The sequence below is a fragment of the Octodon degus genome, unplaced genomic scaffold (assembly GCF_000260255.1).
Source record: "Octodon degus isolate 3935 unplaced genomic scaffold, OctDeg1.0 scaffold00043, whole genome shotgun sequence".
Lineage (NCBI taxonomy): Eukaryota > Metazoa > Chordata > Mammalia > Rodentia > Octodontidae > Octodon > Octodon degus.
In genome coordinates this window covers 10,867,061-10,893,291 of record NW_004524619.1, presented here as the reverse complement: position 1 = coordinate 10,893,291, position 26,231 = coordinate 10,867,061, and the positions used below count along the sequence as shown (strand labels likewise).

Below are 26,231 nucleotides of genomic sequence, written 5' to 3'. Positions count from 1 at the left end.
AGGCTGGGCTGTCCTCCTTGCTGGGTCTCTCTGCGAGCTCTACAGTTCCCCAAGTCTCCAGCTTCTGAGGGCAGGCCTGAGGGGCTCCCTTTTCACTTATCCCAGGCCTCTCCAGGGACCAGGCAGTTCCTGCCAGAGGCATCTCTAGAATTCCAAGAGTGTCTCTGGAATGCCCGGCCTGTCTGGAGGATGCCTGGGCTGGGACACAGGTGCAGAGGCTGCGGCCAGCAGGGCGGAGCCAGGACAGCTGTTGGCATTCTGGTTGAGCTGGATGCCAAGAGCAGCTGTCCCTCCTACAAGAGCCACTGTGGACACCTCCGCTTCTTTGCAACCCCAAAGGCCTGCCTTCCCGAGACCAGACCACTGTTATAGCTGCTGCTCTGGCCTGGGTGTCCCTACTAAGCTGGGAGTCACCAAGCCATAGGCCCCCATTTCTTGTCAGGGAGGGGAGTGGGGCCACTGAGGATACCCCACAAGTGTGGCCCTGTGCTGGGAGTCAGGTGGTCAGGCTCTTTCTGCAGACTCAGCAAGTGACCTGGATTCTATGGGCCCTAGGGTCCTCACCTGCAAAGTGGGTGATGGGATACTGGGCTACTGCACAGCTCTCGGGGCCTGGAAGTCAGTGTTGCTGAGGGGGGCAGCTTGGCTGTGCCAAGGGGCACGCAAGTGCCTCATGCAGCTAACTCATCCCTCCTGCAGAGCGTGGGTGGGCACAGTCAGAGCACAGCTCTGCAGGTGGCCTGCTCAGATGGGGTTGCCAGGAAGGAAGGGACGCTGGGCAGAGTCAGCTCCAGGGAACATCAGAGTCAGATGCCAGGTCTCCCGGAACAAGGCTTTATTTATACTTCCCAGGACAGGAGTGAGGGAAGGAGTCAAGGAGGATCAGGGATTAAGGATACATCCATGCTCAGGGCCTGGGGACCCCAGCCCTGTGCGCCCACCCTGGGCCTGGCTGGAATGGAAGCTGGGGCTTGGCTGCCCTGAGAGAAGGTCAGTTTCTACTCCACACCCTTCATGAACTCCAGGAACTCTGCAGAGAGATGGGCAGGTACAGGTCAGTGGTAGGGCCAGGCAGGGGTGGACAGCAGGGAAATGGGCCCAGCCCCCTACTCACCATCATAGTCAATCCGGCCATCATTATTTTTGTCACCATCCTTCATAAGCTCTTCGATGTCATCCTCCGTGATGGTCTCTCCCGTCGCCTGCAGCATCATCTTCAGCTCCTCCAGGTCGATGTAGCCATCAGCATTCCTGCAAAGAGAGCAAGGGGGCCTCAGAGCCCAGCATGGAATGGGGGGAAGGGAAGAGGCAGCCCCACAATTCAGCAGGCCGGGGAAGGGGCACCAGGAGACAAGTGTGCAGAACGGGATACTGAGGCCCAAGTGGCACAGGCTTGGATCTGGGCTGCCCTCCTTCCCTGGCTCTGCTTGGGTGCAGGTGAGAAGCGCTGTGTCTGCTCACTTGTCAAACATGCGAAAGAGGTCGGACAGCTCCTCCTCGGACTTCCCTTTGCTGTCATCCTTCATGCACCGAACCATCATGACCAGAAACTCATCGAAGTCCACCGTGCCGCTGCCTGGGAATCGGCAATGCGGCTGCCTTATGGCCAGCACCGGCCCCACAGACCCTGTCCTCCCCCACACCCTCACACCAGCTCTGGGAGGCACTGGAGTCACCATGCCTATTTTATAAATGAGATCAGTGAGGCTCGGAGAGGTGGAAGAGCTTCTTTCTGGATCACAGGGCAGGGGTCGGAGCCCCTGGAGAGCCAAGCTGCTTCTGGAAGTTGGGGAGGGGCTGCTGGAGCTCACCATCCTCATCCACCTCGTCGATCATCTCCTGCAGCTCCTCCGGTGTGGGGTTCTGGCCCAGCATCCTCATCACCTTACCAAGCTCCTTGGTACTGATGCAGCCATCCTCAGCACCCAGCACAAAGATATCGAAGGCCGCTTTGAATTCTGTGTCCAGGGGTGGGCATTGGGGGGACAAAGCAGCCAGGGCTCAGCAGCCAGCACCCTGGAAAGCCAGCGCCCTGGGGCCATTTGCCACCCTGCCCAGCTCCCTCTGAGACCCTTCTGAAGTCAGTGAATAGGACTCCCAACTGGTGGCCTCTGGTCTGAGGTTCTCTGGTGGCAAGAGGTCCCCATGCTCCCCCAGCCTGGCTCATTGTCCCCCGTGTGTGAGACAGGAGGCACTCACCATTTTTTTGCTCTTCTGTCAGCTGCTCTACCTAGAGAGGAAAAGTGGTCTCAGGACTCAGACTCAAGCCTTAGCTGCTGCACAGGACACCAAGTCACTCCACAGGCAGGAACTAAAGCAGGTCCACACCACAGAGCAGTGGCCCTCATCCTCCCTTCCTGCCCCCAAAGCCCCCCCACCTGGGCTCACAGAGGCTGGGCTCAGGGTCAGGGCAGCAGGCGGGCACCCCCATCCCAGGACCAAGGTGACCCTGAGTGACAATACTCGGTGACCACTCCATGCCCTTTCGGCTACCCTAATGAAACTCAAGCTGCATGGCTTGAGGGACAGCTGTCCCTCAGGTTGGGACAATAAAACCAATGTGGGGGTGAGCAAAGCCACCCACTGTAATCTGACCTGAGTGGCTAATGGGCTATTTTTAACGGGGGACAAAGTTAAACCTGGTGATTGTTCTGGGGACTTTGGCATGCAGGGGGTGGGGCAGCATTATCTGGCCCCCTGGCCTTCTGGTGCTGCCTCAGGAGCCAAAATTAGTCCCCAGCCCCACCAGACCTTGTATGGGCACTTGTACGCTGCCCCCCCCCAGCTCCCTGGGCTCCTACAGGACAGGCAGAGACACCCTGGAACCAGCTGTAGCTCTGCCCTACTCAGGAGTGGGGCCACATTCTGGGGGTGAAGGAGGATTCTTCTGGGAAGAGCCATCTGGGCCAGGATGTCCTTGTCTGGGGGCAGAGGAACGTTGCCCCTCCCCAATGGAATAGGATCTGAAGCCCCTCGATGACCCTGGAAAGCTGCAGAAACTTGGGGTGACCGCTCTCCAGCCCTCACTCCCTCACCCTCACCACCAGCCCAGCACTACCAGACCCCGTGGGGGCTGGGTCTCCATTGTTGGTTCATTTTCCCTGGCTCCCTCAGGCCCTGCTCTTCCCAGCCTCAAGCTTCAAAGTCCCCCATTTCAGCCCAGGATTCAGGCTCCTTGGCCCATATCACTGTCCCCTTCCTGTCCACTGCAGGATCTTCAGCCAGCTAAGGAACTGGAGGAGGTGGCAAATCAGGGAGGATGAGAAACAGAACGTGAGAGGTAGAAATGGGGGCAAGGGCAGGGGGAAGGCGACAGGGACTCAGAGCTCAACAGATACAGAGGTGGAAAGAGACAGAGAAAGGCAAAAAAGCCCAGAAAACTGAGATAGAAATGGAGAGAGATGTGGGTGAGGGTCAGTGACCAACAACAGACACTCAGAGACACAGAGAAGACAGGATGCTGAGCGCCCTTCTACCCTCCGTGACTGCTCCTATCCACACCCTGATGCCCACTACCCCTTCTTGTATCCTCAAATGCCAGCTCCACCATCCCCTCAGGGTCTGTGCTGAAGGTATGGGGAGCTTCTCTTGAGCCCAGCACTTTTCTGGGTGACCCTGCCCCCCATTCTGAGCTGGGCGATCTCCCAGTTTACCCACCCCAGTCCTTCCCAGACCCTTCCCTTACCGCAGCCTTGTAGATGTCATCCATGTCAGCGGTTCACAGGGCAGGCTGCTGGGGTTGCCAACCAGCACTCAGGACTCAGCTTAAATAGCCCTGCCTCCTGCATTCCCGGCCCAGCCCACCGGCGTGCTGTGCATAGCAGCCTCCACCCCCTATTCTGGTTGGGGTAATCCCTGGCTGGCCTGAGTCCCCAAATCCTCTGTGTGGGCAAAGAGCAATGAAAGCTGCAAGGACCAGGTCTCTCATCCTCTGCCTCCACACCCCACTGAGGACTCTTACGAAAAGTTTCTTTTTAAAAAAAAAAAATTTTTTTTTAAATTTTATTTATTTATGTGTGTGTGTGTCCAGCTCAGCCCACCAGGGGGCGGGGCCGGCTGGCATGTGGTGCTGGGGGATTGAACCGCGGTCCCTGTGCTTTGCTAAACTTGTTCTAAGTAGGTGCTTTAGACCACTGAGCCATCACACCAGCCCACGAAAAGCTTCTTGAATGAATGAAAACATTAGTCTCAGGCCAGAGGGGCAAAGTAGTAGGCCAGCTTCAGCCTTCTATCTGGTCAAGAAAATGGGTGCTATTGCCCCCACTTTCTGGATAAGGAAACCGAGGCTTCAGGAAGGGAACTGATTTGCCCAACGTCTGGTTCAGGGTACCTCCAGACTCAGGGTACCTCTCTCTGGAGTGATGGGAGCATAAGACCCTGCCCACAGCACTCAGAATGCTGCGGCAGGAAGATCCTTGGGAGTTAGACACCAGCCTAAGCTACAAAGTGAGCTCAAGGCCAGCTGAACTGCATTGCCAGACCCTGTCTCAAAAAGACAAAAAAAAAAAAAAAAAAAGGGGAGCGCCGCGGTGGGGGACTGGGGAGATAGCTCAGCGGCATAAGCACCATGAGCGAGGGCCTGAGTTCGATCCCAAGTACCAAAAAAAAAAAAAAAACAAACCCTGCCGAGAGGAGCCTTGTATGCCAACCCCGGAGCACAGTGATGTGGTACTGCTGAGGAACCACCGACACCCTTTTGGACCAGACCTCGAGTTCTTTAGCTGGAGTTACCCAGGAGACACGTTTCAGCCCGCCCCTCCAACCCCCATCTCCCCAAAAGAGCCATGCGCCCTCTGGGCGGGAGTCAGCTGCACTCACGCCTGTCAACAAACACGCCCAGGTGCGCGCCAGCCGTGCCAGCCCTCCCGCAAGCGGAGAGCTGATCCTCGGGCCCCTCCCGGCCAGGGCCGCTCCGCGAGGAGCACTGTAGCTCCCGGCCCCGGCTCAGTCTGCTCTCCCTGAGCTTCAGCTCCATGCTAGGGCCCTTGCGCCAAACGGCCAGCACCTCCCTTCCGTCTGCCTCCCCGCCCTGGATAAACACGCCTGTCTCTGCCTCTGTCTACACCACGCGCGCGCGCAGAGCGCAGGCTGAATTAGCCCGGGGGATTCTGCAGGACCCGGGCGTAACGTAGGCGACCACCGCGTGAGACGCGCTGCTCGAGTCTCCTCCGCACAGGGACGGAACTCCGCAGCTAGGAACGCCATTACTGCCTCCATTTCCCACAGGGGTAAACTGAGGCCCGGCGAGGCAGTGACTTGCTTCGAGTAGCTTCAGGGGCCCGGGACCTCAGTCCTTCCTTCCCGAGGACCTGGGGTGTCAAAGGGCACCAAGTTTTCCGGGCCGAAGGCGCAGGTACCCTAGACAGCGCAGTCGGGTCCCACGAGCTGCGCACGCGCGCCGGCGGCGGGCCCGTCAATTACGGCGAGGGGCGGGGCGAGGACGTGAGAGGGCGGCGGGGCCAAGATGGCGGCGCGGGCGGGGGGCTGCGGGGCCCGGGGGGCGGTGGGACGCTGACCCCGCCCCCCGCGGCTGCCAGTCGGAGTCCGGAGCTGCGGAGCCGGAACATGGCGGCGGCGGCGGCGGCGGCGCGCGGCTTCGGGCCGGAGCGGGAAGCGGAGCCCGCTAAGGAGGCGCGCGTCGTGGGCTCCGAGCTCGTCGACACGTACACGGTGTGCTGGGGGCGCGGTACCCGAAGCGGGGTGGAGTCCGGACCCGGAGGCCAGCGGCTCGGGGAGGGGTCTGGGCCCGGCAACTGCGAAGACTGGGGCTTTGGGTGGGAGACTGGGGGGCAGCGTGGAGCCCGCAGGTCCTGGAAGAGGGTTCCGGGGCAGGGTCGGAGGGGAAGGAGATTTGGTTGGGAGGAACCTCGGGATAATGGAGGCCTGGGCTGGGGGTTGTCTAGGTGAGGCGGAGCCCTAGCTCTTCCAGGCCTGCCAGGGACCCGGGCCTGAGATAAGTGCTCAGGGGCTCCTGGAGGAAGGGGACTGGGGAGGGCGCCGTGGGTGGCTGCGATGGAGAGGGCTCGGAGCCCGCAAGTCGCAAAGGAGAGGAGGCAGGATTCTGACCTGGGTGCCCGGGATCACGGTGCAGGTTTGTTGTGGAAAACGGGGAGGGACCTAGGGGGGTCCATGGCCTTGACAGGGCGGCACGCCGCCCCCGCAACTCCTAGGCTATAGAGGAAAGAGAAGACCGAAAAGGACGATATTTCCAGACTGCGATGGGGCTGAGGCTTTCTTGGGTTGGGATACCAGGTCTCTGAGTCTGGGGGTGCTGCTGGTGAAAACTTGCTCTGGGGTGGGGGTTCACTGAACATCTAGGCTCCTTTGTTCTCAAGAGGATGGGGAGTGGGTAGGAGCCTTGGCTCTGCCTGTGCCCCAGCCCCTTGACCTCCTTCCTAATCCTCCTTCTTGAGGTCCATTCCTCTAGCTTGCTTTTTCTGGGGTCAGAGGGAGGGAGCCTCCGCCTGAGTGGGAGAAAGGGGGGTGGGGCGGATCCTGGAGCAACAGGCCAGACCGGGAGAAATGGCTGCTCCTCTGGGGTACAGGCTTTTAGCTGTTAATCCTCCTCTCCCTTTTCTGCTGCAGACAGGGGCGGGAAATCAGCTGGAGGGTCATCTCCAAAAAGCTCTTCCTGTTTGGGGTTCTGCCTCTCCTTTGGATGTGAGAAGGGATGGTAGTAATCCAGGTTGATCCTGCTGATACAGGACCAAATGATGTAAGGGAAATAGAACTCCCAGCCTGCTAGATGGCCCATATGCTAAGTTTGTGTTCGGTAAAATAGTAGAATGAAGTCTGAGGAACAGTGGAAGATAAAAATGTAAAATTTTATTGAGGAGAGGCAGTTTCTGAGAGACAGAAGGGGCCCAAGGGGGTTGCCTTGGACCCCACTTTCCAGGGGAAGTTTTATACAGCAAAATCATGAGGTAGCTACGAGGTGGGATGAAGCGAGGTGGGATGAAGCCATGGTCAACCAATAAGATTACAACTATAGCCGCTTAGGTAATACTGATCCAGTGAGGAAGCAAGACACCTATCAAGTGTACCTGGAAAGAATGAGAAGCTTTTTTGGGAAGAGATGAATCAGGAGTTCCTGATCACATATTTGGGTCTGTTGAGCCCTTACTGGATCAGGTGTTGCCAATTGTCTTACTTTTTCTCTTTGCTGAAACCAAATACTTGACAGTTAAATGGGTAAAAATTGGGGCCAGGGAGATGGCTCAGTAGAATAAGCGCTTGCCTGGCAAGCTCAGGGCTTGAGTTCAATCCCTGGTTCCGCAAAAGAAAAAAGGGGGGGGGGTAAAAATTTATTTAGCTCATAGTTTGTAGAGGTTTTAGTCCATAATCAGCTGACTCCAAGGTAGGGTGGCTTTGCAGAGAAGTGTTGTGGAGCCCAAAGTACCAAAAGCAACAAGGGACCTCAACAGTGTCTTTCTGCCCCTTATGTAGAATCCAGGCCTCTGCAATTAGGCAGTGCCAAACCAGTCAGTGGACTGATGTAGTAATCACCCACTCTTAATCCTAACGTTGCGCTGTGAATCAATCACACTTGAGATTCAGCTGCATCTGGAAAAACTCCACCTATGACTACATGAGGCTGGGGGGGGGTGATATCTAGATACAGATACAAGCCATAACACCAATTATAATATATCACATTCCTTGGGAGGGAATGTAGGCTTGGTCATTCTGCCTTTATATTGAATCCTGGCCTTCAGTAGATGCACCTCCAGCCATAGTTGTAATGTATTCTCATCTACACTGACTCCCCGAGGATCTAACCCAGTCTGACTGCCTCTTAATATTTCTGCTAACTTAGCTGTCTATAATCTTACCCCATCAGAAGAGGTATCATCCCTGACTGCCGTGAGGGGCAAGGGGCAAAGATCATTCTGACTACTTCTGGCTGATGTGGGTCATAGTTGTGATTGTTGGCTCTTATGACAATGCTTACTCTTTTTTTCTTTTTCTTTTCTTTTTTTTTTTTTTTTTTTTTTGTATTTTAGGAAAGGATCTACAGGGTGTTAAGGTTCTCACTATTAGATCAGACTCGTAGTGATCTGCCTGTTTACAGCCTCCCAAGTGCTGGGATTACAGGCGTGTGCCACCATGCCCAGTCTCAATTGCCGTCAGTGTGCCCTGGGGGCAGGGCTGGCATGTCAATCCTAGGGTGGTAAAGGCCCCTACACCTGCTTGCAGAGGATGCTTATTCTTAATAGGGGTTCTACTACAGTCTGTAGTAGGATTCAGTGGCATTTTTAGAAAAAATTAAGTTATGTCCAGGATCATTAAGGGTGTAGTTTATAGGCCACTCACTTACCTTGTAATGGGTATTCAGATGGTAGCTCATACTCAGCGACAGTTTCTGGTTCCCAAGACTTAAGTCAGATATAGTGAATCCAAGAGTCCAGGCCTGCTACCTTGCCAGCTGATGGAGTTGACAGAATCATGGCCTATGGGCCTACACAAGGTGATCCTAGGGAAGGAAATGATGAAGGCAGAGACTTCACCAGTCCTAAATCTCTTGGGTGGAATATGGGATTTCCCTTTTCTTTAGCCTGAGTTTCTGTTAGCTGTTGAATATTCTGTTAGAATTTAGTCAGTGACATCCTTTAGTAAGGCTTCTGTTCCTCTATTCAAGAGAAAATCATTAGTGAAAAAACGGCATCCATAAAGCATTTCAAATGGAGTGCGGTCTTAAAATTGAGGTGTATTTCTTTGATTACAATTAAAGGTGGTAAATGACGCCACTGTTGGTTGGTTTCCTGAGTCATTTTGCAAAGGATCTCTTTTTCTTTACCTTTCTCGATGATTGTGGTCTTCATGGACAGTGAAGGAGATAGAGACTGCCTGGTGCCTTAGAGACACCCCCGTGACTGTTGCTTTAAAAAAAAAAAAAAAGGCCCATCACTCTGTCAGCTCTTAGGAGGAGGATTTCTGAAACCAAAACCTTTACTACCTCTTGTGCTTTTTCTGTTCTATGAGGAAATGCCTCAACCCAGTTTGTGAAAGCATCTACCCAGATTAATAGGTATTTGAGCCTCTTATTCTTTGACATATGAGTGGACTTGAGCTGCCAATCTTCACAGGTAGTTCCATGTCTCTGTATACCTGAAGGGGGTATAGTCCAGTTAAGGCAATTGTTCTTTTGGCAGAGCTCATTAACTATTTGTTATATTGTCTGAGAGAATCCCTTTCCTATTAATAACTTTGAAGCCATCTTCTGGGTCTTTCTTGTTTCTTCCCAAGTGAAAGATTTGATGCCTTAATACTTTTCTATTGACTAGCACCAGGACAAACTACCATACCATCATCTGACTGTCACCATCCTGTTGGACACAACTGACACATGTGGAAAGTTCGTATTTGATGTCTGACTGAAAATACTTGGGTTGAGCAGGATCAAGAGACTCACCCCAGATTGGGGGAGAGGGGGCTGAAGGGGACAACTTTGAGTAGCTTTTGCAGCTGTATCAGTTGATTTGCCTTGAGATACTTGCCAATTCCTTTTTGCTGTCCTCTATAGTCGATAACCACTACTTTGGAAGGCATATAGGCAAATGATAAAAGTTCGTGTATCTTATGATACTTTATGTGAGATCCATTGACTGTCAGATCATTTCTTTCCATATGGTTGCGTGGGCATGTAATACTAGGAAAGCACACCTTGAATCAGTATAACTATTGACTTTCTGTCCTTCACTGAGTTGTAAAGTTCTGGTCAAACCTATGAGTTCCGCTAGCTAGGAACTAGTCCCAGGGCAAGTGAGGAACTTTCAAGCATCTGACGTAGAGTCACTACTGTACACCATAACTTTCTTGTCTCATTTTCCATGAAGGATCAGCCGTCACAGAAGAGAGTCAAGTCAGAGTCAGTCAGGGGTGTGTCTAACAAGTCTCAGCAGTGTATATATGGAGAATTACCTGTTCACGGGCATGTCTTTCAATCTCAGTTTCCTCCTTTTCTGGTAGAACGGTGGCTGAATTTAAGGAGAGACATGACTTTATTTGAATGGTTGGTCCGAATAGAAGTAGAACCTGGTACTTAAGTCAGTTGTCTGACAGCCATAGGCTACCTTTGGCAGAAAGTCCTGCCACATTGTAAGGTGTATGTACAATGAGATCTTTTTCTAAAAGCAGCTTGGATGCCTCCAGTACCAGGAGTGCCACTGCAGCCACAGCTCTTAAGACACAAAGCAAAGGCCATCCCTTTGCTACAGTGTCTAATTCATGACTTGCATTCCTAGGCCGTTGAGCAGGTTATCCATCCTGCATAAGCACTCCCAAAGTTATACCCCATTTTTATCAATATACAGATTGAAACGGTATCCTGTAGATGGGCTTAGTACTAGGGCATGTAGAAACACTTACTTAAGCCTCTGAAATGGAGTTTGGGAATCATGTTCCCAGGTTACAATCTGCCTTTTTTTTTTTTTTTTTTTTTTCACTTAGAATTGAACTCAGGGCTTTGAGCTTGCCAGGCAGGCACTGCACCCGCTGAGCTATGTTCCCAGCCCAATATCTGCTAAAAAGCCTAAAAGGGCTTCCTTTATTAGCTGATAGAAGGATCGTGCATTCTCACCATAACCTGCTATCCAATGGTGACAAAAACCTGTAATTCCTGGGAGTCCCCTTAACTATTTTTGGGTTGTGGACTGCAGGAGGGAATGTATAGGTTTAATTCTCTCTTCCCTCAGCCTTTGGTTCCCTTAGGTATGATAAGGCCCAAGTATTTTACTTCAAGGCTGCAAAGTTATGCATTAGACTTAAAGACCTTCTGACCTTTGTCTGCTAGAAAATTCAGCAGTGCGCAGGAACCTTAGAAAGCTCTTCTGAAGGATCACTTAGCAGTGTATCATTTACACAGTACAAGACTGTGACTTGGGAAAATTTAAAACATGCCAAGTCATGGGAAAGCACTTAGCCAAAAAGATGAAGACTGGCTCTGAACCCTTGAGTAAGCACAATCGAAGTCAGTGGAGAAGCCTAGTCATGAGGATTTTCAAAGGCAAAAAGAACCTAGTAAGCTATGTGAAGGAATATAAAAGATGGCATCTTTTAAATCTAGCACTGAGGGGCCAGAGAGGTGGCTCAGTAGAATAAGTGCTTCCCTGGCAAGCGCAAGGTTCTGAGTTCAATCCCCGGTTCCGCAAAATAAACAGATCTAACACTGAAAACCAACTGGCATCTTCTGTGATCTGAAAAAGATGCCAAATGAAAAAGATGGGTTAGGTATCATCAGGTGGATTGGCACTGCTGCCTCGTTTATCAGTCTAAGCTCTTTTACCAACCTCCACTGCCCATTGGGTTTTTGAGCTCCCAGGATTAGAGTGTTATACAGGCTATAAGAATGTTTGAGCAGATCTTGTGCCCTCATATTATTGAGCATAGGCCATAAGCCTTTAACTTCAGGCCAGGGAGGGTATTATTGCTAGTGAGGAAAAATAGTAGAATCTTTGAGATGTATTGTACCAGGTAGTGCTTACTGCTCTACCTGTTGTACCTTTAGTTCTGTTTCCCCGAGTGGGGGCAACCCTCCTGACCAGAGGCATGTATATTACAGTATTCACTCAAGGAAAATTTTCGGCATAATTAAAAATGAGTGAAGAGAAAGCCCACGCCAGTTACAGCTTACGGGTTGTGAGAAATAGGTTACCTCCTCTCAAGTGATTCCTTTCACTGATGTATGATGGCTAGAAGGAGAGCCAGGGTTGAAAATAAGGACCAAGACACATGCACCATTGTCTGGCGGTAGGCTGGTTTCTTTTTCTTTGTAGTCATGATTACCTGGGGCTTCTCCATGGAGGTGGCAGTCTGGCCAGAAGGAGAAGGCTGAGTGTGCCCTGGACTCTTTCAGTCTTGCTGGACCAGCTGGTAAAATGGCTCTGATCTCTGAGGTCTCTACCTCAGGGTACAGTTGGACTTCCAGTGGTCACTTTTGAAATCAAAGGCCCTCTTGCTATGAAGGTTCTTATCACTGTCTCTCCTGAGGTGGCCTGGCTTTCAGCAGTGGTAGCAGAGAAGTTTAGTCATTGAGGTCTTCTCGGAGCCCCAAGAATCAGACTTAGAGTCTATTCCTTTTGATGCTGCAACCAAGGCAGCCATTTTCTCTTGGTCTCTTTGTTTTTTTCCCCTTGGCTTCCTCCTAGTCTCAATTATAAACTACTTTCTTTTCCTTTTTTTTTTTTTCCTTTTGTGGTACCAGGGATTGAACTCAGGACCTTATGCTTGCCATCCAGGCGCTTATGCCACTGAGCTATATCCCCGGCCCCCAGTTATAAACTACTAAAAAGGCAATTCTCACTAACGTATCAAGTGAACTGTCTGGAGCAAAAGTGATCATTTGTCGCTTTTTCCTAATATGTGAGGCTGACCAGATAATGAACGTGTCTTTTAGAATAATCTGTCCTATCAAATCCAGAGCCAAGAATGTATGCTTATCATTGCTTCTTGTAAACAATCTTAAGGCAGAGGTTTTTCTCACCTTTCTCCTGATGAGTAGTTGACAATTTAAAATAATTGAAAGGTTTAGTTTTCATCCTCCTTACACCTTCAAGAATACATGTCTGAAGATGTCTCCTATTCCAGTCTCCTGTCTGATTAGTAGACCAGTAGGGACCTTGAGTAGGGACTGCTTGGACTCCAGTAGGAGCCAGCTGTTTCCCTAGCTGCCTATTTTCTGGCCTTCTAGGATTAAAATATGGTATTCATCTCCAAATGAATAGCAGCTTATGATGCTGCTTGTCTCTCATTAGAAGTCAATGTTTGAGTTAAGAGTAACAGTACGGGGCTGGTGAGATGGCTCAGTGGTCTAAAGCACCTACTTAGAACAAGCTAAACTAAGCAAAGCACAGGGACCACGGTTCAATCCCCCAGCACCACATGCCAGCCAGCCCCACCCCCTGGTTGGCTGAGCTGGCCACGCAGAGACACAAAATAAATAAATAAATAAATAAATATTAAAAAAAAAAAAGAGTAACAGTAATACTTTTCAGTCCAGTTTGTAAGTCTAAGTAAGTGCCCTAAAGACCTCAGCATACTTGTCAGGGTCATCTGAAAACATAGCCAGATTTTGTTTAATTTGTTTGAGGTCACTGAGAGAAAAGGACACGTGAACACAGGTAGTCCCATATTCACCATTTCCTTCCAGTAGGGAGTACTGTCCTTAAAGGGCTTGAACAAAACCAGCCAAGGATGGATAGAGCCAGTAGAGGTTTCAATGACAGCTAGCTTAGAAGCCTCACCCTTAGGTTCTGAAGGGCAAGTGGGAGAATTATCAGACTCCAGAATAATGAATGAGATTTTCATTAAATTTGCCTTGGAAATCTCATCCTCAGATTCTAAATAGTAGATGGGGCTTTGATTAAAGTTGGAAATCTCAGGGTCCAGTCATAGTCCTTCACCATTCCAACAGCTAGTCGAGGGAGCCTCAGGCTCAAAGATAGTGGATGCATCCACTTGTGCCTCAAGCTCCAGAGGTTTCTGGTTTTCCTGTGACTTACATGTTATTTTGAGCACCAGGATTATCTCTTAATGCAAAGGAAGCCTGAATATAAGATAATTCTGGTCATTTTTTCTCTTATAGTTCAATTTTAGTTGTGAAATAGTATAATCAGTAGTGTACTCTGCATTCAGTTTTGACTCTAAGGGATAGATAGGCCACGTGCAGACAAAGAAAAATATTAAACAGCTCTTTCTCAATATGTGAGGATTGGATGGTGTTTAAGAATGTATTCCAGTCCTTTTTTTTTTTTTTTTTGCGGTACCAGGGATTGAACTCAGGACCCTGCGCTTGCCAGGCGAGTGCTTATTCTACTGAGATATCTCCCTGGGCCCAGAAATGTATTCCAAAGGAATAAGCAAATTCAACATGGAGTTCCCCACCTGAAATACAGGTTGGAAAATAGGTGTCCCTTTTAATCCCTACTTGATTTCTGTATCCTCTCAAATTGTCCCCTGAAGTGACCTTCTCTAGAACAGGTGGCTACAGAGTGAACAAAAGATAGGTCAGTTCAAGCCGGCCATCTTTACTGACTCATGCCCTGCCTTCCCCAGAAACTCACACTACTAACTGCATCATGTGTTTCTGAAAGCACAAGCTACAATTGATTCCAGCTATAACTTTTTTTTTTTTTTTTTTTTTTTAAGGAGGAAAGGTTTATTTAGCTCACTGATTGTAGAGGTTTCAGTCCATAATCAGTTGGCTCCACAGCAGGGTGGCTTCCCAGAGGAGAAACAGTTCATGGTGTCAGAAGACAGCAAAAACAAGGGAAGGCTAACAATCATATTTTTAAAAGGAAGGATTGCTAACAAAATTAAATCAGTAATCAGGAGACCTTTCCAGCTTTTGAAAGAGAGTGAGGAAAATATCATAGGACAAATTGGAAGTGGATGGAGCCTTCCCAACCTGCAAAAGAGATTGCTTGTAGAGGTAGAGTCAAGAAAGAAAAGGCTTGATGAATCCTGTGCTGGGCCCTAAGGTGAAGAAGTCTGTTAGACATATATGCTCTCTGTGTTATCTCCAAGGAAGTCTTCCTTAGCAGCAAGACAAGGCTAAGTTTTACTCAAATTCCACTCTAAAATTCTGTTCCTCTGCAACACACTTACAAAACTCAGGTTAAAACTTGTAACTAACCACTGTTCAGCAACCACTATGTATCAGCAAAAGTAGTTCCTTTTTTTACGCAAATAAATGATGAGAACCACAACTAGGAGAGGAGAGAAGCCAGGAGGTTGGGGATTCTTCCTTTAACTAAATGTGTTTTGGGCCTTTAAATATTGTGATTGCAAAACTGGCTCCCCTGGTCTCACCCACAAGTTGGTTCTTTCTACAGGGTCTTAGGTTCAAGCTCCCAAGGGGACTGTTGCCCAGAACACTCAGACTGGGCCATGGCTTTCAAGTGTGTTCTCCTGGGTGGACAAAATTTTGATATCTCATCTGACCAAGAGCAGCTATTGTGATGGGGGTGGGGGACTTCTGCTTGCTGGCTCTGTCCCCATTCTACAAAAAGTGTCGTTTTCTCCTTTTAGGTTTATATCATCCAGGTCACTGATGGCAGCCATGAGTGGACAGTCAAGCACCGTTACAGTGACTTCCATGACTTGCATGAAAAGGTAACGCTTAGGATTTGGGAGCCTGTAACTCAGGGCTTGGGAGCTTTGAGGTCAGGTTCCCATTTTACCTCACATTAATTTTAGGGTAAAAGAAATTTTTTGTGTATAGTTCACTGTAAAAAAAAAAAAAAAAAAAAAAAAAATTACGGCTGGGGACATGGCTCCGTAGGATAAGCACTTGACTGGCAAACACAAGGATCTGAGCTCAATCCCCAGTTCCAGAAAAAAAAAAAAAAAAAAATTATTAATATAATTGGGGAATAAAGTGGTAGATCTTAGGAGTTTAACCCCAGTTTGACATTGTCTGCAAGGAGCATATTTGAATTTGATTTTCATTTTTGAATTTTGAATTCTGATTGTCACTGATTAGACAGTGTCCCAGGAAGGGGACAGATTTGATCTTGTTTTGCACAATAAAGGTGTTCCAGCACCTGTTCTTTAATGTCTGGCTATGATTCCATTTATTTCTTTGCTTTTGGAGAGAGTTGTCTTTCCCTAGGAAATTAGTGATAGGTTTTTCAGCAACACAATAAAGAGATAGGAAAGATAAAAGAAGCCTTTATTAACTTCAAAGACACGGAGAGGATCGAGGACAGGTGGGTCAGGTGGATACTCTGGCCTGAGACAAAGAAAACTGGGGCTTTTTGGCCTTTTGTTAGGGGTGGAGTTTGAGGGGGATGTTTAGAAATATCTGAGGAGCTGGTTGGGGTCTTCCTTGGTGGCAGGAAAGGGGAAGGGAAATTGCACCTGGGCTGGGTTGGAGAAGAATTGGGGAGGTGGTCTCTGGGAAGGTAAGCTGCTGTTTTAAGGGCTTCAGCCATATTAGATGATCACCATAATAATTCAGCAGTTCATACTAGGGCCAGAACCCTATGATTCCTGTCTTTTGGTTGTTATGAAAGGGATGACATGTCTGTTAGAGTGCTTCCTGCTGAATGAAGGTGTTGTCTTGGGGACATGGGGTGTTGACAGGTTGAGTTTATACCCATATAGAAGCTAGTGTCAAGTGTCTCAGCTAGGACAAGAAGTTTATTGTTAGTGAAAGCTCACATCAGAGACTGAAGAAACCTTAAAAACATTTAAAAAAACAGCACGTTATGAGTACATATGTCATGATTAAAGGATACAGGAGGGGAAGCAAGAGGAGGTCTATAATCTGAATGTCGTTTTACCATGACCGTGTTGAAGAGGTAGAGTGTTGATTTTTAGTTTCTACTACCAATATGAGGAAAGGGAGTCTGGGTCGTCTGTAGGACCTGGACACAACTGTATTGAGGGGCCTCATCAGAAGCAGAGTATAAGGTGGCAGGATGGAGAGGGCTGTAGGTGGAAATAGTGATAGAAGAATCCTCTATGAATAGTAGGTGGATTTGTTGTATATGAGAAGGAGTCGTTACGGCTGGAATTGTCTCATGTGAAATGAGCTCACAAAGATGATGGGGTTGGGCTGAGGCGATGGCTCAGTGGAATAAGCACTTCCCTGGCAAGCGCAAGGGCCTGAGTTCAATCCCCGGTTCTGCAAAAAAAATAAAAAAACAAAGATGATGGGGTGATTGAACTGTGATAAATTGTCCTAAAGTGAACTTTTTGTCTCGTGTTAGTGTGGCTGCTGTTGTAAGAGCCCGAAGACATGGAGTCTATCCTCAAACTGTGTTGTCTAGTTTTTTAGAAAGGTAGGCTACGGTCTCTTTTTATGTCCTAAAACACCCACTGCATTATGACCCTGAGAAGTGGTGTATAAGGTAAAAGGCTGAGTTGGGTTTGGTTAAGGGAGAGCTGGGGCCCTTAAGAGAGCCTGCTGTGGCTTGTGAAAGCAGGAATCTATAGGAGCAATAGGGTCAAGGGGCTCTAACAAGGAACCTTATGATAGTTTATAGAGAGGCTGTGCTAGAGAAGCAAAGTTTGGAACCTACAGGTGAAAGAAATTAACCAGACCAAGGAAGGATAGAACTTGTTGTTTTGTGGTGGGCACCTGAAGTTCATGAAGGAGGGCTTTATGATCAGCAGTCATCACATGAGTGGTGGGAATGAGGGTGAATCTTAGATATTTGACTTTTGGTGAAGCTGTTTGAGCTTTGATGGGAGAGACCCTATAGCCTCTTAATGAGAGAAAATTGAGAAGAGTAGCCGTGTGTCATAGGGCTAGGGCATGAGAAGGGGAGCAGAGGAGGAAGTCTATATTGAAGGAGCAGGTCGGACTTGAGGTCAGGGGTCTCAAGATGAGCAGCAAGGGCTTGACTAAAGAAGTGAGGAATATATCTGAACACTTGAGACAGGACTGACCATGTGAACTGCTGAGATTGGAGAGTGTCTGGATCAGTCTATGTGAAGGCAAAGAGGTTCTGAAAGTCTAGGTGTAAGGGAATAGTGAAGAAAGCATCTTTCAGATCTAGGACAGTAAAGTGAGTAGTTGATGGAGGGACATGAGAGAGCATGGTGTACGTTTTGGCACTGCCAGGTGAATAGGAGTAGCTGCATTACTAGTAACCCTGAGATCTTGAACTATATGGTAGGAGCTATTAGGTTTGAGTACAGGAAGAATGGGGGTATTATATGACGAAAGAAAATCATTGGTAAGGAGGTGGCAAATGATGAGCTTGAATTTCCTCTGATGTTTGGGGCCATTTGGGTATTAAGGACTGTAGGGAAAGGCTGTCGGATCTCTGAGGCACACTAGTATAGGAACAGCAGGTGTGGCACAAGTAGGACTAGAAGTGCCTCAGAGTATGTGGTGAACAAGGGAAGAGGGGAGGAGCTGGCTGTGCATAGAGGGTAGGTTTATAGGACAAGCATTGTAGGGAGAGAGGTAAAAGAAAAGTGGAACTTTTGGACTAGATCTCTACCCATGAGTGGTATGGGACATGTTGGGATCACAAGGAAATTATGAATGAAAATAGTCTGTGGTCAGCAGGGAATGGGCCTGTCTAAAAGGGTCATGTAGGTTGGCCATCAACACCCACTATAGAGACTGTAGAGCTAATGCAGTGACTTTAGAACTCAGGAAGAACACTATATGTGGTCTCTGTATCAGCAAGAAAAGAGTTTTTTACCTGAGATGTCCGGCGAGACCCGGGACTCTGACAAAGATACCTTGATGTGGGCCATGGACCCCAGGTCCCATTGTTCCTTGTTCCTCTTCAGCTGCAAGACCAAGCAGGTCAGGCATTGATGAATCTGGCTGTAGTGAGTTTTCCTGTGAGGGCAGGGAATTGGATGACTTACCCATTGTCTCGCAGACAGGGCAGTCGCATTTCCAGTGATCTTAAAGCTTGTAGATGGAACAAGGTCCCAGTGATAGCTGTAGGTTGGGGTAAGCTTGTGCCCAGTGTCCTTTTTCACCACACTTGAAATCAAACAGGAAGGCCTTGGGTGGCAGCATATTTTAGGCTCAGCAATATCTTGTTAAGTTCCTACTTTGATGGGACTCCCAAGTATTGCAGCCAAAAGTTGGCTCTGAGTATAGTTAAGTTTTTATCACTATTATTAAAGACATGGAAAGTCAGGTTAAGTAAGATTTCCTGTGGGGTTTGAGGGCTGAGTTCTGTCCTTTTAGCTTGGCATGAATGTCAGGAGCTGATAGAGATATAAAATAAGAATTAATAATAATTGTTTTGGGGCCGGGGAGATGGCTCAGTGGAATAAGCGCTTCCTTGGCAAGCTCAAGGGCCTGAGTTCACTCCCCGGTTCCACCCAAAAAAAAAAAAAATTCTGGCCAGGTTAAATTAGGATGACCTTAAAAATTGTGATGACCTTCTTAAGTTTGTAATTATGAGAGACTAGTCAAAACTTTTATAGGTCAATTAGCAGAGATAAGAACTTGAAAAACATAAACCTCTTTTTTATAGTTAATATATTTGTTTAGGTCTAATATAGTGTATCAGGTTTGAGTGGGAGCAAACTGCAGTGTAAGGATTAGGCACAGCACAGTAGAGGAGCACTGACAACTCACAAGTCCTGGACTTCCACACTGGCAGGAAAGGTAAGAACTTTTTTTTTTTTTTGGTAGTAACTTTTATCAACTGAAACAAATTTATTTTTGCAGACTTTTTCAGCTTTACAGCTTGCAGTGGATAACCTGAGGAAGAGACTTTTTTCCCTCGAGGGGGGGTTGGGAAGCTGAGTCAGAATCTCTTGTGGCTATAGCAGGAGGCTACCTACCAAGGTGGCTGAGGGGCAGGGGGGTAAGAGAAAGCAGCGGGCTCAACTGGAAAGGGCGGATAGGTGGGCTGTTTTCCTGCCCTCAGCTTGATAGCAGAGGAAGGGCTACATGCTGTTGAGGGAGAAGAACGTGTTACTAGTTTTTGCATCACACTTTGTCCCAAAGTGAGAAACCTGGAGGCAAAAAGAGACTTTAGGTCTCTTTTTTTTTAAGCTGGAAGGGGGTGGTAAGGAATGTAGGACCAACCAGCAGAGGCAGATGAGAGGAAGGCAGGGGAGAGGGAGGAAAGAGAGAATGTAAGATATTTCTCCAGCCTCTCAAAGTTGAGAGGTTAGAAGGTGAAGCGGCAGAGGCTCCCGTGGTGGCCAGGAGTAGCCAGTGGCGGAGGTGCTTGGAGGTGGGGGTGGGCCCTATAGCAGCAGCTCCAGTGGTGGCCGCTGCCCCACAGTGACTGGATTAAGGCAGACTTCAGAGTTCAGGGAGTGATTGTTATCTACTCCCAAAACTAAGAAAACAAGAACGAGTCCCCAAACCCTGGTCCCTCCAGCTGTTGCTGGCAGCTGGGGGGGGTGGGGGCGGCGCTTGCCAGGGACAGTTGACTTCTAAACACTGGCCCTGTGAATTTCTGAAGACAGCAGGAAAATGTTCAGAAGGAAGGGTATACACCAGAGGCTAAAAAGCAATAAAACAATTCCGTGAGTGAGAAAACCAGAAGCTGATAGGCTCAGCCTACCGGTGTAGTGTGAGTTGGACTAGCATTGAATGTAAGCTGGCAACCGCAAATAAGCAGATCCCGGAGGAGAGAAGCTCACTGGATTGGGGGGGGGGGTGCTCAGGACTTCGAGTTGACCTCCAGGAGCCTCACACACTGCCTATCTGAGTCCAGTGTGATAGTGATACAGGGAGAAAAACTGATCTCAGGTGGGTGACCTCCAAACAATACAGGGAACCTCCAATGACATAAGGAATAAATGATCTCCTGACCTGGACAAATTCATGTTCTCTAAAACCACAGAATGAATTTTAGGAACAAACGGAGGTTATGAGCAGAACATATTTAATTGAGGGAAAGAAAGCTCCTATCCAAGAGAGGGACAGGAGAGGGACCCGAGCGGGTTGTTCCCCAGGAAGCTGTCTCTTCCAGGGACTTTTATAGTGTAAAACCATGTGGGGCTAAGGTGGAGAGAATGGGAACTCACTTAGGTGGCCAGGAGATGGGACAAAACTATGGTCAACCGGGGACTGGGGAGATAGCTCAGTGGTCTAAGCACCTGCCTGACAAGCACAAGGACCCAGGTTCGATCCCCAGTACCACATGCTGTGCCTCTGTGCTGGCCACTGAAACCAGGCACTGTGGCGCACACCTGTAATCCCAGCACTGGGGAGGCTGAGACAGGAGGATCACTGAGTCTGAGCTGTGTAGTAAGACCCTGTGCCAAATAAATACATAAATTAAAAAAAAAAAAAAAAACAACTATGGTCAACCAATGGGATTGCAAGCACCATTGCTCAGGTAAAATTGATTAAGTCCAGGACCAAATGGGGAAGAGAGTCACTTAGCAAGCGGGCATGAATGTAGAACAGGATTTTATGAGTTAGCCGTCCAGTAGTAGTCGGATTAACAATTCTTGGGTCTCCCTCAGGGTGATGATCAATCTCGGATGCCAATCTTTAGGGAGGTCGGCATTTGTTTGATCTTTGGTCTTTAGGTCTGACCCACGGCGGGAGCACCATCCTGGCACCATCCCTGTCAGTGTTTCAAGATATCTTGTCTTCTGTGGTATTTCCTTGGAGGGCCTGGCCCTGTCTGACTGCCTATATTTCTATCTAACCTGGCTGCCTACAACAATAGGATTTTTGCCAGCACAGTAAAGAGATAGGGAAGATAAAGAAGTCTTTATTAAAGCCAAAGACAGAGAGGATGAAGGACAGATGGGTCAGGTGGATTCTCTGGCCTGAGACAAAGAAAGCTGGGGCTTTTTATGACCTTTTCTTAAGGGTGGAGTTTGAGGGGGATGTTTAGAAATATGAGGAGCTGATTGGGATCTTGCTTGTTGTGGCAGGAAAGGCGAAGGGAAATTGCATCTGGGCTGGGTTGGAGAAGTGGGGAGGTGGTCTCTGGGGAGATAAGCTGTTGTTTTAAGGGCTTCAGCCATATTAGATGACAACCATAATAATTTAGCAATTCGTACTAGGGCCAAAGCCTGTCAGTGGCAGTGAGAGTGTTCTAAAGACACTGTTGCTGCCTTGGTTGGTTTTCATTTTGGTCTGGAAGGATGGCCATTTTTTAGAGCTCAAAGTGTTGCTTTTTGACAGTCTCCAGATGAAGCTCCTCATCTGATATTGTATTGGGATTTCTAATACTAATTGGATTTGGTTTTTTGTTGTTGTTGTTGTTTTTTAAATTTTTTTTTTTTTAACATTTATTTATTGTGTGTGGGGGGCAGCTCAGCCCACCAGGGGGCGGGGCTGGCTGGCATGTGGTGCCGGGGGATCGAACCGCGGTCCCTGTGCTTTGCCAACCTTGTTCCAAGTAGGTGCTTTAGACCACTGAGCCATCTCTCCAGCCCCTACTAATTGGATTTGAAGCAGCCTATCCCAGGTGCACCAGTTGGGTCGCTAATAATCTTGATACTACTGCTGGGAAGTTATAACTAGCACCTGTCTTTGCCTTGATCTGACCAAGCACAGAGCTTCATAATTTGTGGTTGCTAATGCTCCTGTTTTCTTACAGCTTGTTGCAGAGAAAAAAATTGATAAGAATCTACTTCCACCCAAAAAGATAATTGGGAAAAACTCAAAAAGCTTGGTGGAAAAGAGAGAGAAGGACCTGGAAGTGTACCTGCAGACTCTCTTGGCTGCCTTCCCTGGCGTGGCCCCCAGAGTGCTGGCCCACTTCTTGCATTTTCACTTCTATGTAAGTTCCTTGGGGGTTCTTGCCTTTTCCTGCACACCCACAACCACTAGAGCTAGAGGCAGCAAACCAATGTAGACCTCAATTTTCCGAAGAGGTGGTTTGGAGTTTGACCCTGAGGCTAGAAGATGGAAACCCATCACCCTGGGGTGTGAGCACGTTCATTGGTAGAGTTCCTTAAATAAGACTAACTAGTTACCAGGTTTTTATTCCACCACAAGACTGGGGGTGGGGGGTGGGCCTTTTAAACTCTATTTACATCCAAATGGTTGAAGATGGATTAGAGACAGCTGACTCCTGGCCTACATTATCTTTGAATTGTCTTACAGCTTGAGACTAATTAAAGGATGAGGGGTATCTTGGGGCTTATGGAGGCCTACATTGTGGGGTACTGAGGCTGAAGTAGATACCTTCCCATGATAGAGTATGTCATAGAGCAGCTCTCCCCTGCCTTCTGGTAGTTATGGGCTGGCCGCTGGTGACAGGACAAGTTGTCAGACCTCAAGAAGGGCATTTATATTCAGAAAGTCATTTAGCCACTATAGAATATGTGATTTCTGTCTTCTCCCTTGCGTGACTGCCAGGTGGGCATTATCATAATGTCCAGCAGCATTTCTTTAAAGGCTTTAGACTCCTATAGTCTACACTGAAGAGATTGGATATAATGCCTTAGAAAAATATTCTAAGCATAAAATAAACTTTCCTAAGCGGTGGGTGGGGGATGGGGCACATTTTAGGCAGGCGTGGCAGCACACACCTGTAATACCAGCTAGGCTGAAGGAAGAAGAGCACAAGGCCAGCATGGGCCATTTAGTGAAATAAAATTTTAAAAGATGGCTAGGTCTGGGGAGATGGCTTAGTAGAATAAGTGCTCGCCTGGCAAGCGCAAGGGCCTGAGTTCAGTCCCCAGTTCCGGAAAAAAGAATGTGTTGGGGCCGGCGAGCTGGCTCAGTAGAATAAATGCTTCCCTGGCAAGTGCAAGGGCCTGACTTCAATCCCTGGTTCTGCCAAAAAAAAAAAAAAAAAAAAGATGTCTAGGAATGCCAAAATAAAAATAAAAAAGACATCTTGGCAGTTTGGAACCAAAACATTAAAAGTAGCTCGCAGCTCTACTTCTGAAAATTCTTTCCAAGGAAGAATTGGGCAGCTGCAAAAAGGATATATATGGGGCACTTAGTGGCCCAATGCCTGCCTGACAAACTCAAGGTCCTGTGTTCAATTCCTGGTACCACACACACACACACACACACACACACAAATCATTTTACCTAAAAGGATACATGAACAAAGTACTACTCATGCCAGGATTTACAGCAAGATCCTAATGACCATCTGAAAGTCCAGGGGGAGGAGGTTAAGAAAAGTAAAGGGTACAGCAATACAGTTGGCTGTTATGCTGTTGAGAAAATGCTGGCCTGCCTATTCATTTGATCACAAGAGAAAATAGTTACAGGAAATGAGTAAGTCATGAACAATTCATAGAGTAGGGTTCTGTTTTATCAGAAAAAATTTATATGTATCTAGGAAAGTTCTAGAAGTTTATACATCAAAATGCTAGGAGCAGGGCTGGTGAGATGGCTCAGTGGTCTAAAGCACCTACTTAGAACAAGCTAAACTAAGCAAAGCACAGGGACCACGGTTCAATCCCCCAGCACCACATGCCAGCCAGCCCCACCCCCTGGTTGGCTGAGCTGGCCACGCAGAGACACAAAATAAATAAATAAATAAATAAATATTAAAAAAAAAAAAGAGTAACAGTAATACTTTTCAGTCCAGTTTGTAAGTCTAAGTAAGTGCCCTAAAGACCTCAGCATACTTGTCAGGGTCATCTGAAAACATAGCCAGATTTTGTTTAATTTGTTTGAGGTCACTGAGAGAAAAGGACACGTGAACACAGGTAGTCCCATATTCACCATTTCCTTCCAGTAGGGAGTACTGTCCTTAAAGGGCTTGAACAAAACCAGCCAAGGATGGATAGAGCCAGTAGAGGTTTCAATGACAGCTAGCTTAGAAGCCTCACCCTTAGGTTCTGAAGGGCAAGTGGGAGAATTATCAGACTCCAGAATAATGAATGAGATTTTCATTAAATTTGCCTTGGAAATCTCATCCTCAGATTCTAAATAGTAGATGGGGCTTTGATTAAAGTTGGAAATCTCAGGGTCCAGTCATAGTCCTTCACCATTCCAACAGCTAGTCGAGGGAGCCTCAGGCTCAAAGATAGTGGATGCATCCACTTGTGCCTCAAGCTCCAGAGGTTTCTGGTTTTCCTGTGACTTACATGTTATTTTGAGCACCAGGATTATCTCTTAATGCAAAGGAAGCCTGAATATAAGATAATTCTGGTCATTTTTTCTCTTATAGTTCAATTTTAGTTGTGAAATAGTATAATCAGTAGTGTACTCTGCATTCAGTTTTGACTCTAAGGGATAGATAGGCCACGTGCAGACAAAGAAAAATATTAAACAGCTCTTTCTCAATATGTGAGGATTGGATGGTGTTTAAGAATGTATTCCAGTCCTTTTTTTTTTTTTTTTTGCGGTACCAGGGATTGAACTCAGGACCCTGCGCTTGCCAGGCGAGTGCTTATTCTACTGAGATATCTCCCTGGGCCCAGAAATGTATTCCAAAGGAATAAGCAAATTCAACATGGAGTTCCCCACCTGAAATACAGGTTGGAAAATAGGTGTCCCTTTTAATCCCTACTTGATTTCTGTATCCTCTCAAATTGTCCCCTGAAGTGACCTTCTCTAGAACAGGTGGCTACAGAGTGAACAAAAGATAGGTCAGTTCAAGCCGGCCATCTTTACTGACTCATGCCCTGCCTTCCCCAGAAACTCACACTACTAACTGCATCATGTGTTTCTGAAAGCACAAGCTACAATTGATTCCAGCTATAACTTTTTTTTTTTTTTTTTTTTTTTAAGGAGGAAAGGTTTATTTAGCTCACTGATTGTAGAGGTTTCAGTCCATAATCAGTTGGCTCCACAGCAGGGTGGCTTCCCAGAGGAGAAACAGTTCATGGTGTCAGAAGACAGCAAAAACAAGGGAAGGCTAACAATCATATTTTTAAAAGGAAGGATTGCTAACAAAATTAAATCAGTAATCAGGAGACCTTTCCAGCTTTTGAAAGAGAGTGAGGAAAATATCATAGGACAAATTGGAAGTGGATGGAGCCTTCCCAACCTGCAAAAGAGATTGCTTGTAGAGGTAGAGTCAAGAAAGAAAAGGCTTGATGAATCCTGTGCTGGGCCCTAAGGTGAAGAAGTCTGTTAGACATATATGCTCTCTGTGTTATCTCCAAGGAAGTCTTCCTTAGCAGCAAGACAAGGCTAAGTTTTACTCAAATTCCACTCTAAAATTCTGTTCCTCTGCAACACACTTACAAAACTCAGGTTAAAACTTGTAACTAACCACTGTTCAGCAACCACTATGTATCAGCAAAAGTAGTTCCTTTTTTTACGCAAATAAATGATGAGAACCACAACTAGGAGAGGAGAGAAGCCAGGAGGTTGGGGATTCTTCCTTTAACTAAATGTGTTTTGGGCCTTTAAATATTGTGATTGCAAAACTGGCTCCCCTGGTCTCACCCACAAGTTGGTTCTTTCTACAGGGTCTTAGGTTCAAGCTCCCAAGGGGACTGTTGCCCAGAACACTCAGACTGGGCCATGGCTTTCAAGTGTGTTCTCCTGGGTGGACAAAATTTTGATATCTCATCTGACCAAGAGCAGCTATTGTGATGGGGGTGGGGGACTTCTGCTTGCTGGCTCTGTCCCCATTCTACAAAAAGTGTCGTTTTCTCCTTTTAGGTTTATATCATCCAGGTCACTGATGGCAGCCATGAGTGGACAGTCAAGCACCGTTACAGTGACTTCCATGACTTGCATGAAAAGGTAACGCTTAGGATTTGGGAGCCTGTAACTCAGGGCTTGGGAGCTTTGAGGTCAGGTTCCCATTTTACCTCACATTAATTTTAGGGTAAAAGAAATTTTTTGTGTATAGTTCACTGTAAAAAAAAAAAAAAAAAAAAAAAAAATTACGGCTGGGGAC

General features: G+C 47.6%; 2 protein-coding genes across 4 annotated transcripts in view; one reads left to right on the top strand and one right to left on the bottom strand.

Moving 5' to 3' along the window:
• Nucleotides 1-811: 811 nt before the first annotated feature.
• Tnnc1 (troponin C1, slow skeletal and cardiac type) lies at nucleotides 812-3,749 on the bottom strand. The gene is made up of 6 exons (XM_004631660.2): nucleotides 3,686-3,749; nucleotides 2,200-2,230; nucleotides 1,812-1,958; nucleotides 1,462-1,576; nucleotides 1,115-1,251; nucleotides 812-1,030 (listed from the first exon to the last, which is right to left on the bottom strand). Exons 1-6 carry the CDS (start codon nucleotides 3,707-3,709, stop codon nucleotides 999-1,001), a joined length of 486 nt encoding a protein of 161 aa, XP_004631717.1. The 5' UTR covers nucleotides 3,710-3,749; the 3' UTR covers nucleotides 812-998.
• A 1,709-nt stretch (nucleotides 3,750-5,458) lies between these two features.
• The window catches only part of Nisch (nischarin), a 55,424-nt gene continuing 34,651 nt past the window's right edge, over nucleotides 5,459-26,231 (top strand). For all 3 annotated transcript variants that reach the window (XM_023715703.1, XM_004631658.2, XM_004631659.2), the window contains exons 1-3: nucleotides 5,459-5,670; nucleotides 15,028-15,111; nucleotides 22,005-22,187. In XM_023715703.1, coding sequence (XP_023571471.1) covers nucleotides 5,566-5,670; nucleotides 15,028-15,111; nucleotides 22,005-22,187 — 372 coding nt within the window. In that variant the 5' untranslated portion in view covers nucleotides 5,459-5,565. The remainder of the gene's footprint in view (nucleotides 5,671-15,027; nucleotides 15,112-22,004; nucleotides 22,188-26,231) is intronic.

Excerpts from the sequence above, each read along its gene's own strand:
- Tnnc1 (XM_004631660.2), bottom strand. The coding sequence starts at position 3,709 with ATGGATGACATCTACAAGGCTGCG. Across the intron at positions 1,959-2,199 it reads GACAGAAGAGCAAAAAAATG|AATTCAAAGCGGCCTTCGAT; the intron begins GTGAGTGCCTCC and ends CCCTGGACACAG. Across the intron at positions 1,577-1,811 it reads CGACGAGGTGGATGAGGATG|GCAGCGGCACGGTGGACTTC; the intron begins GTGAGCTCCAGC and ends GCCGATTCCCAG.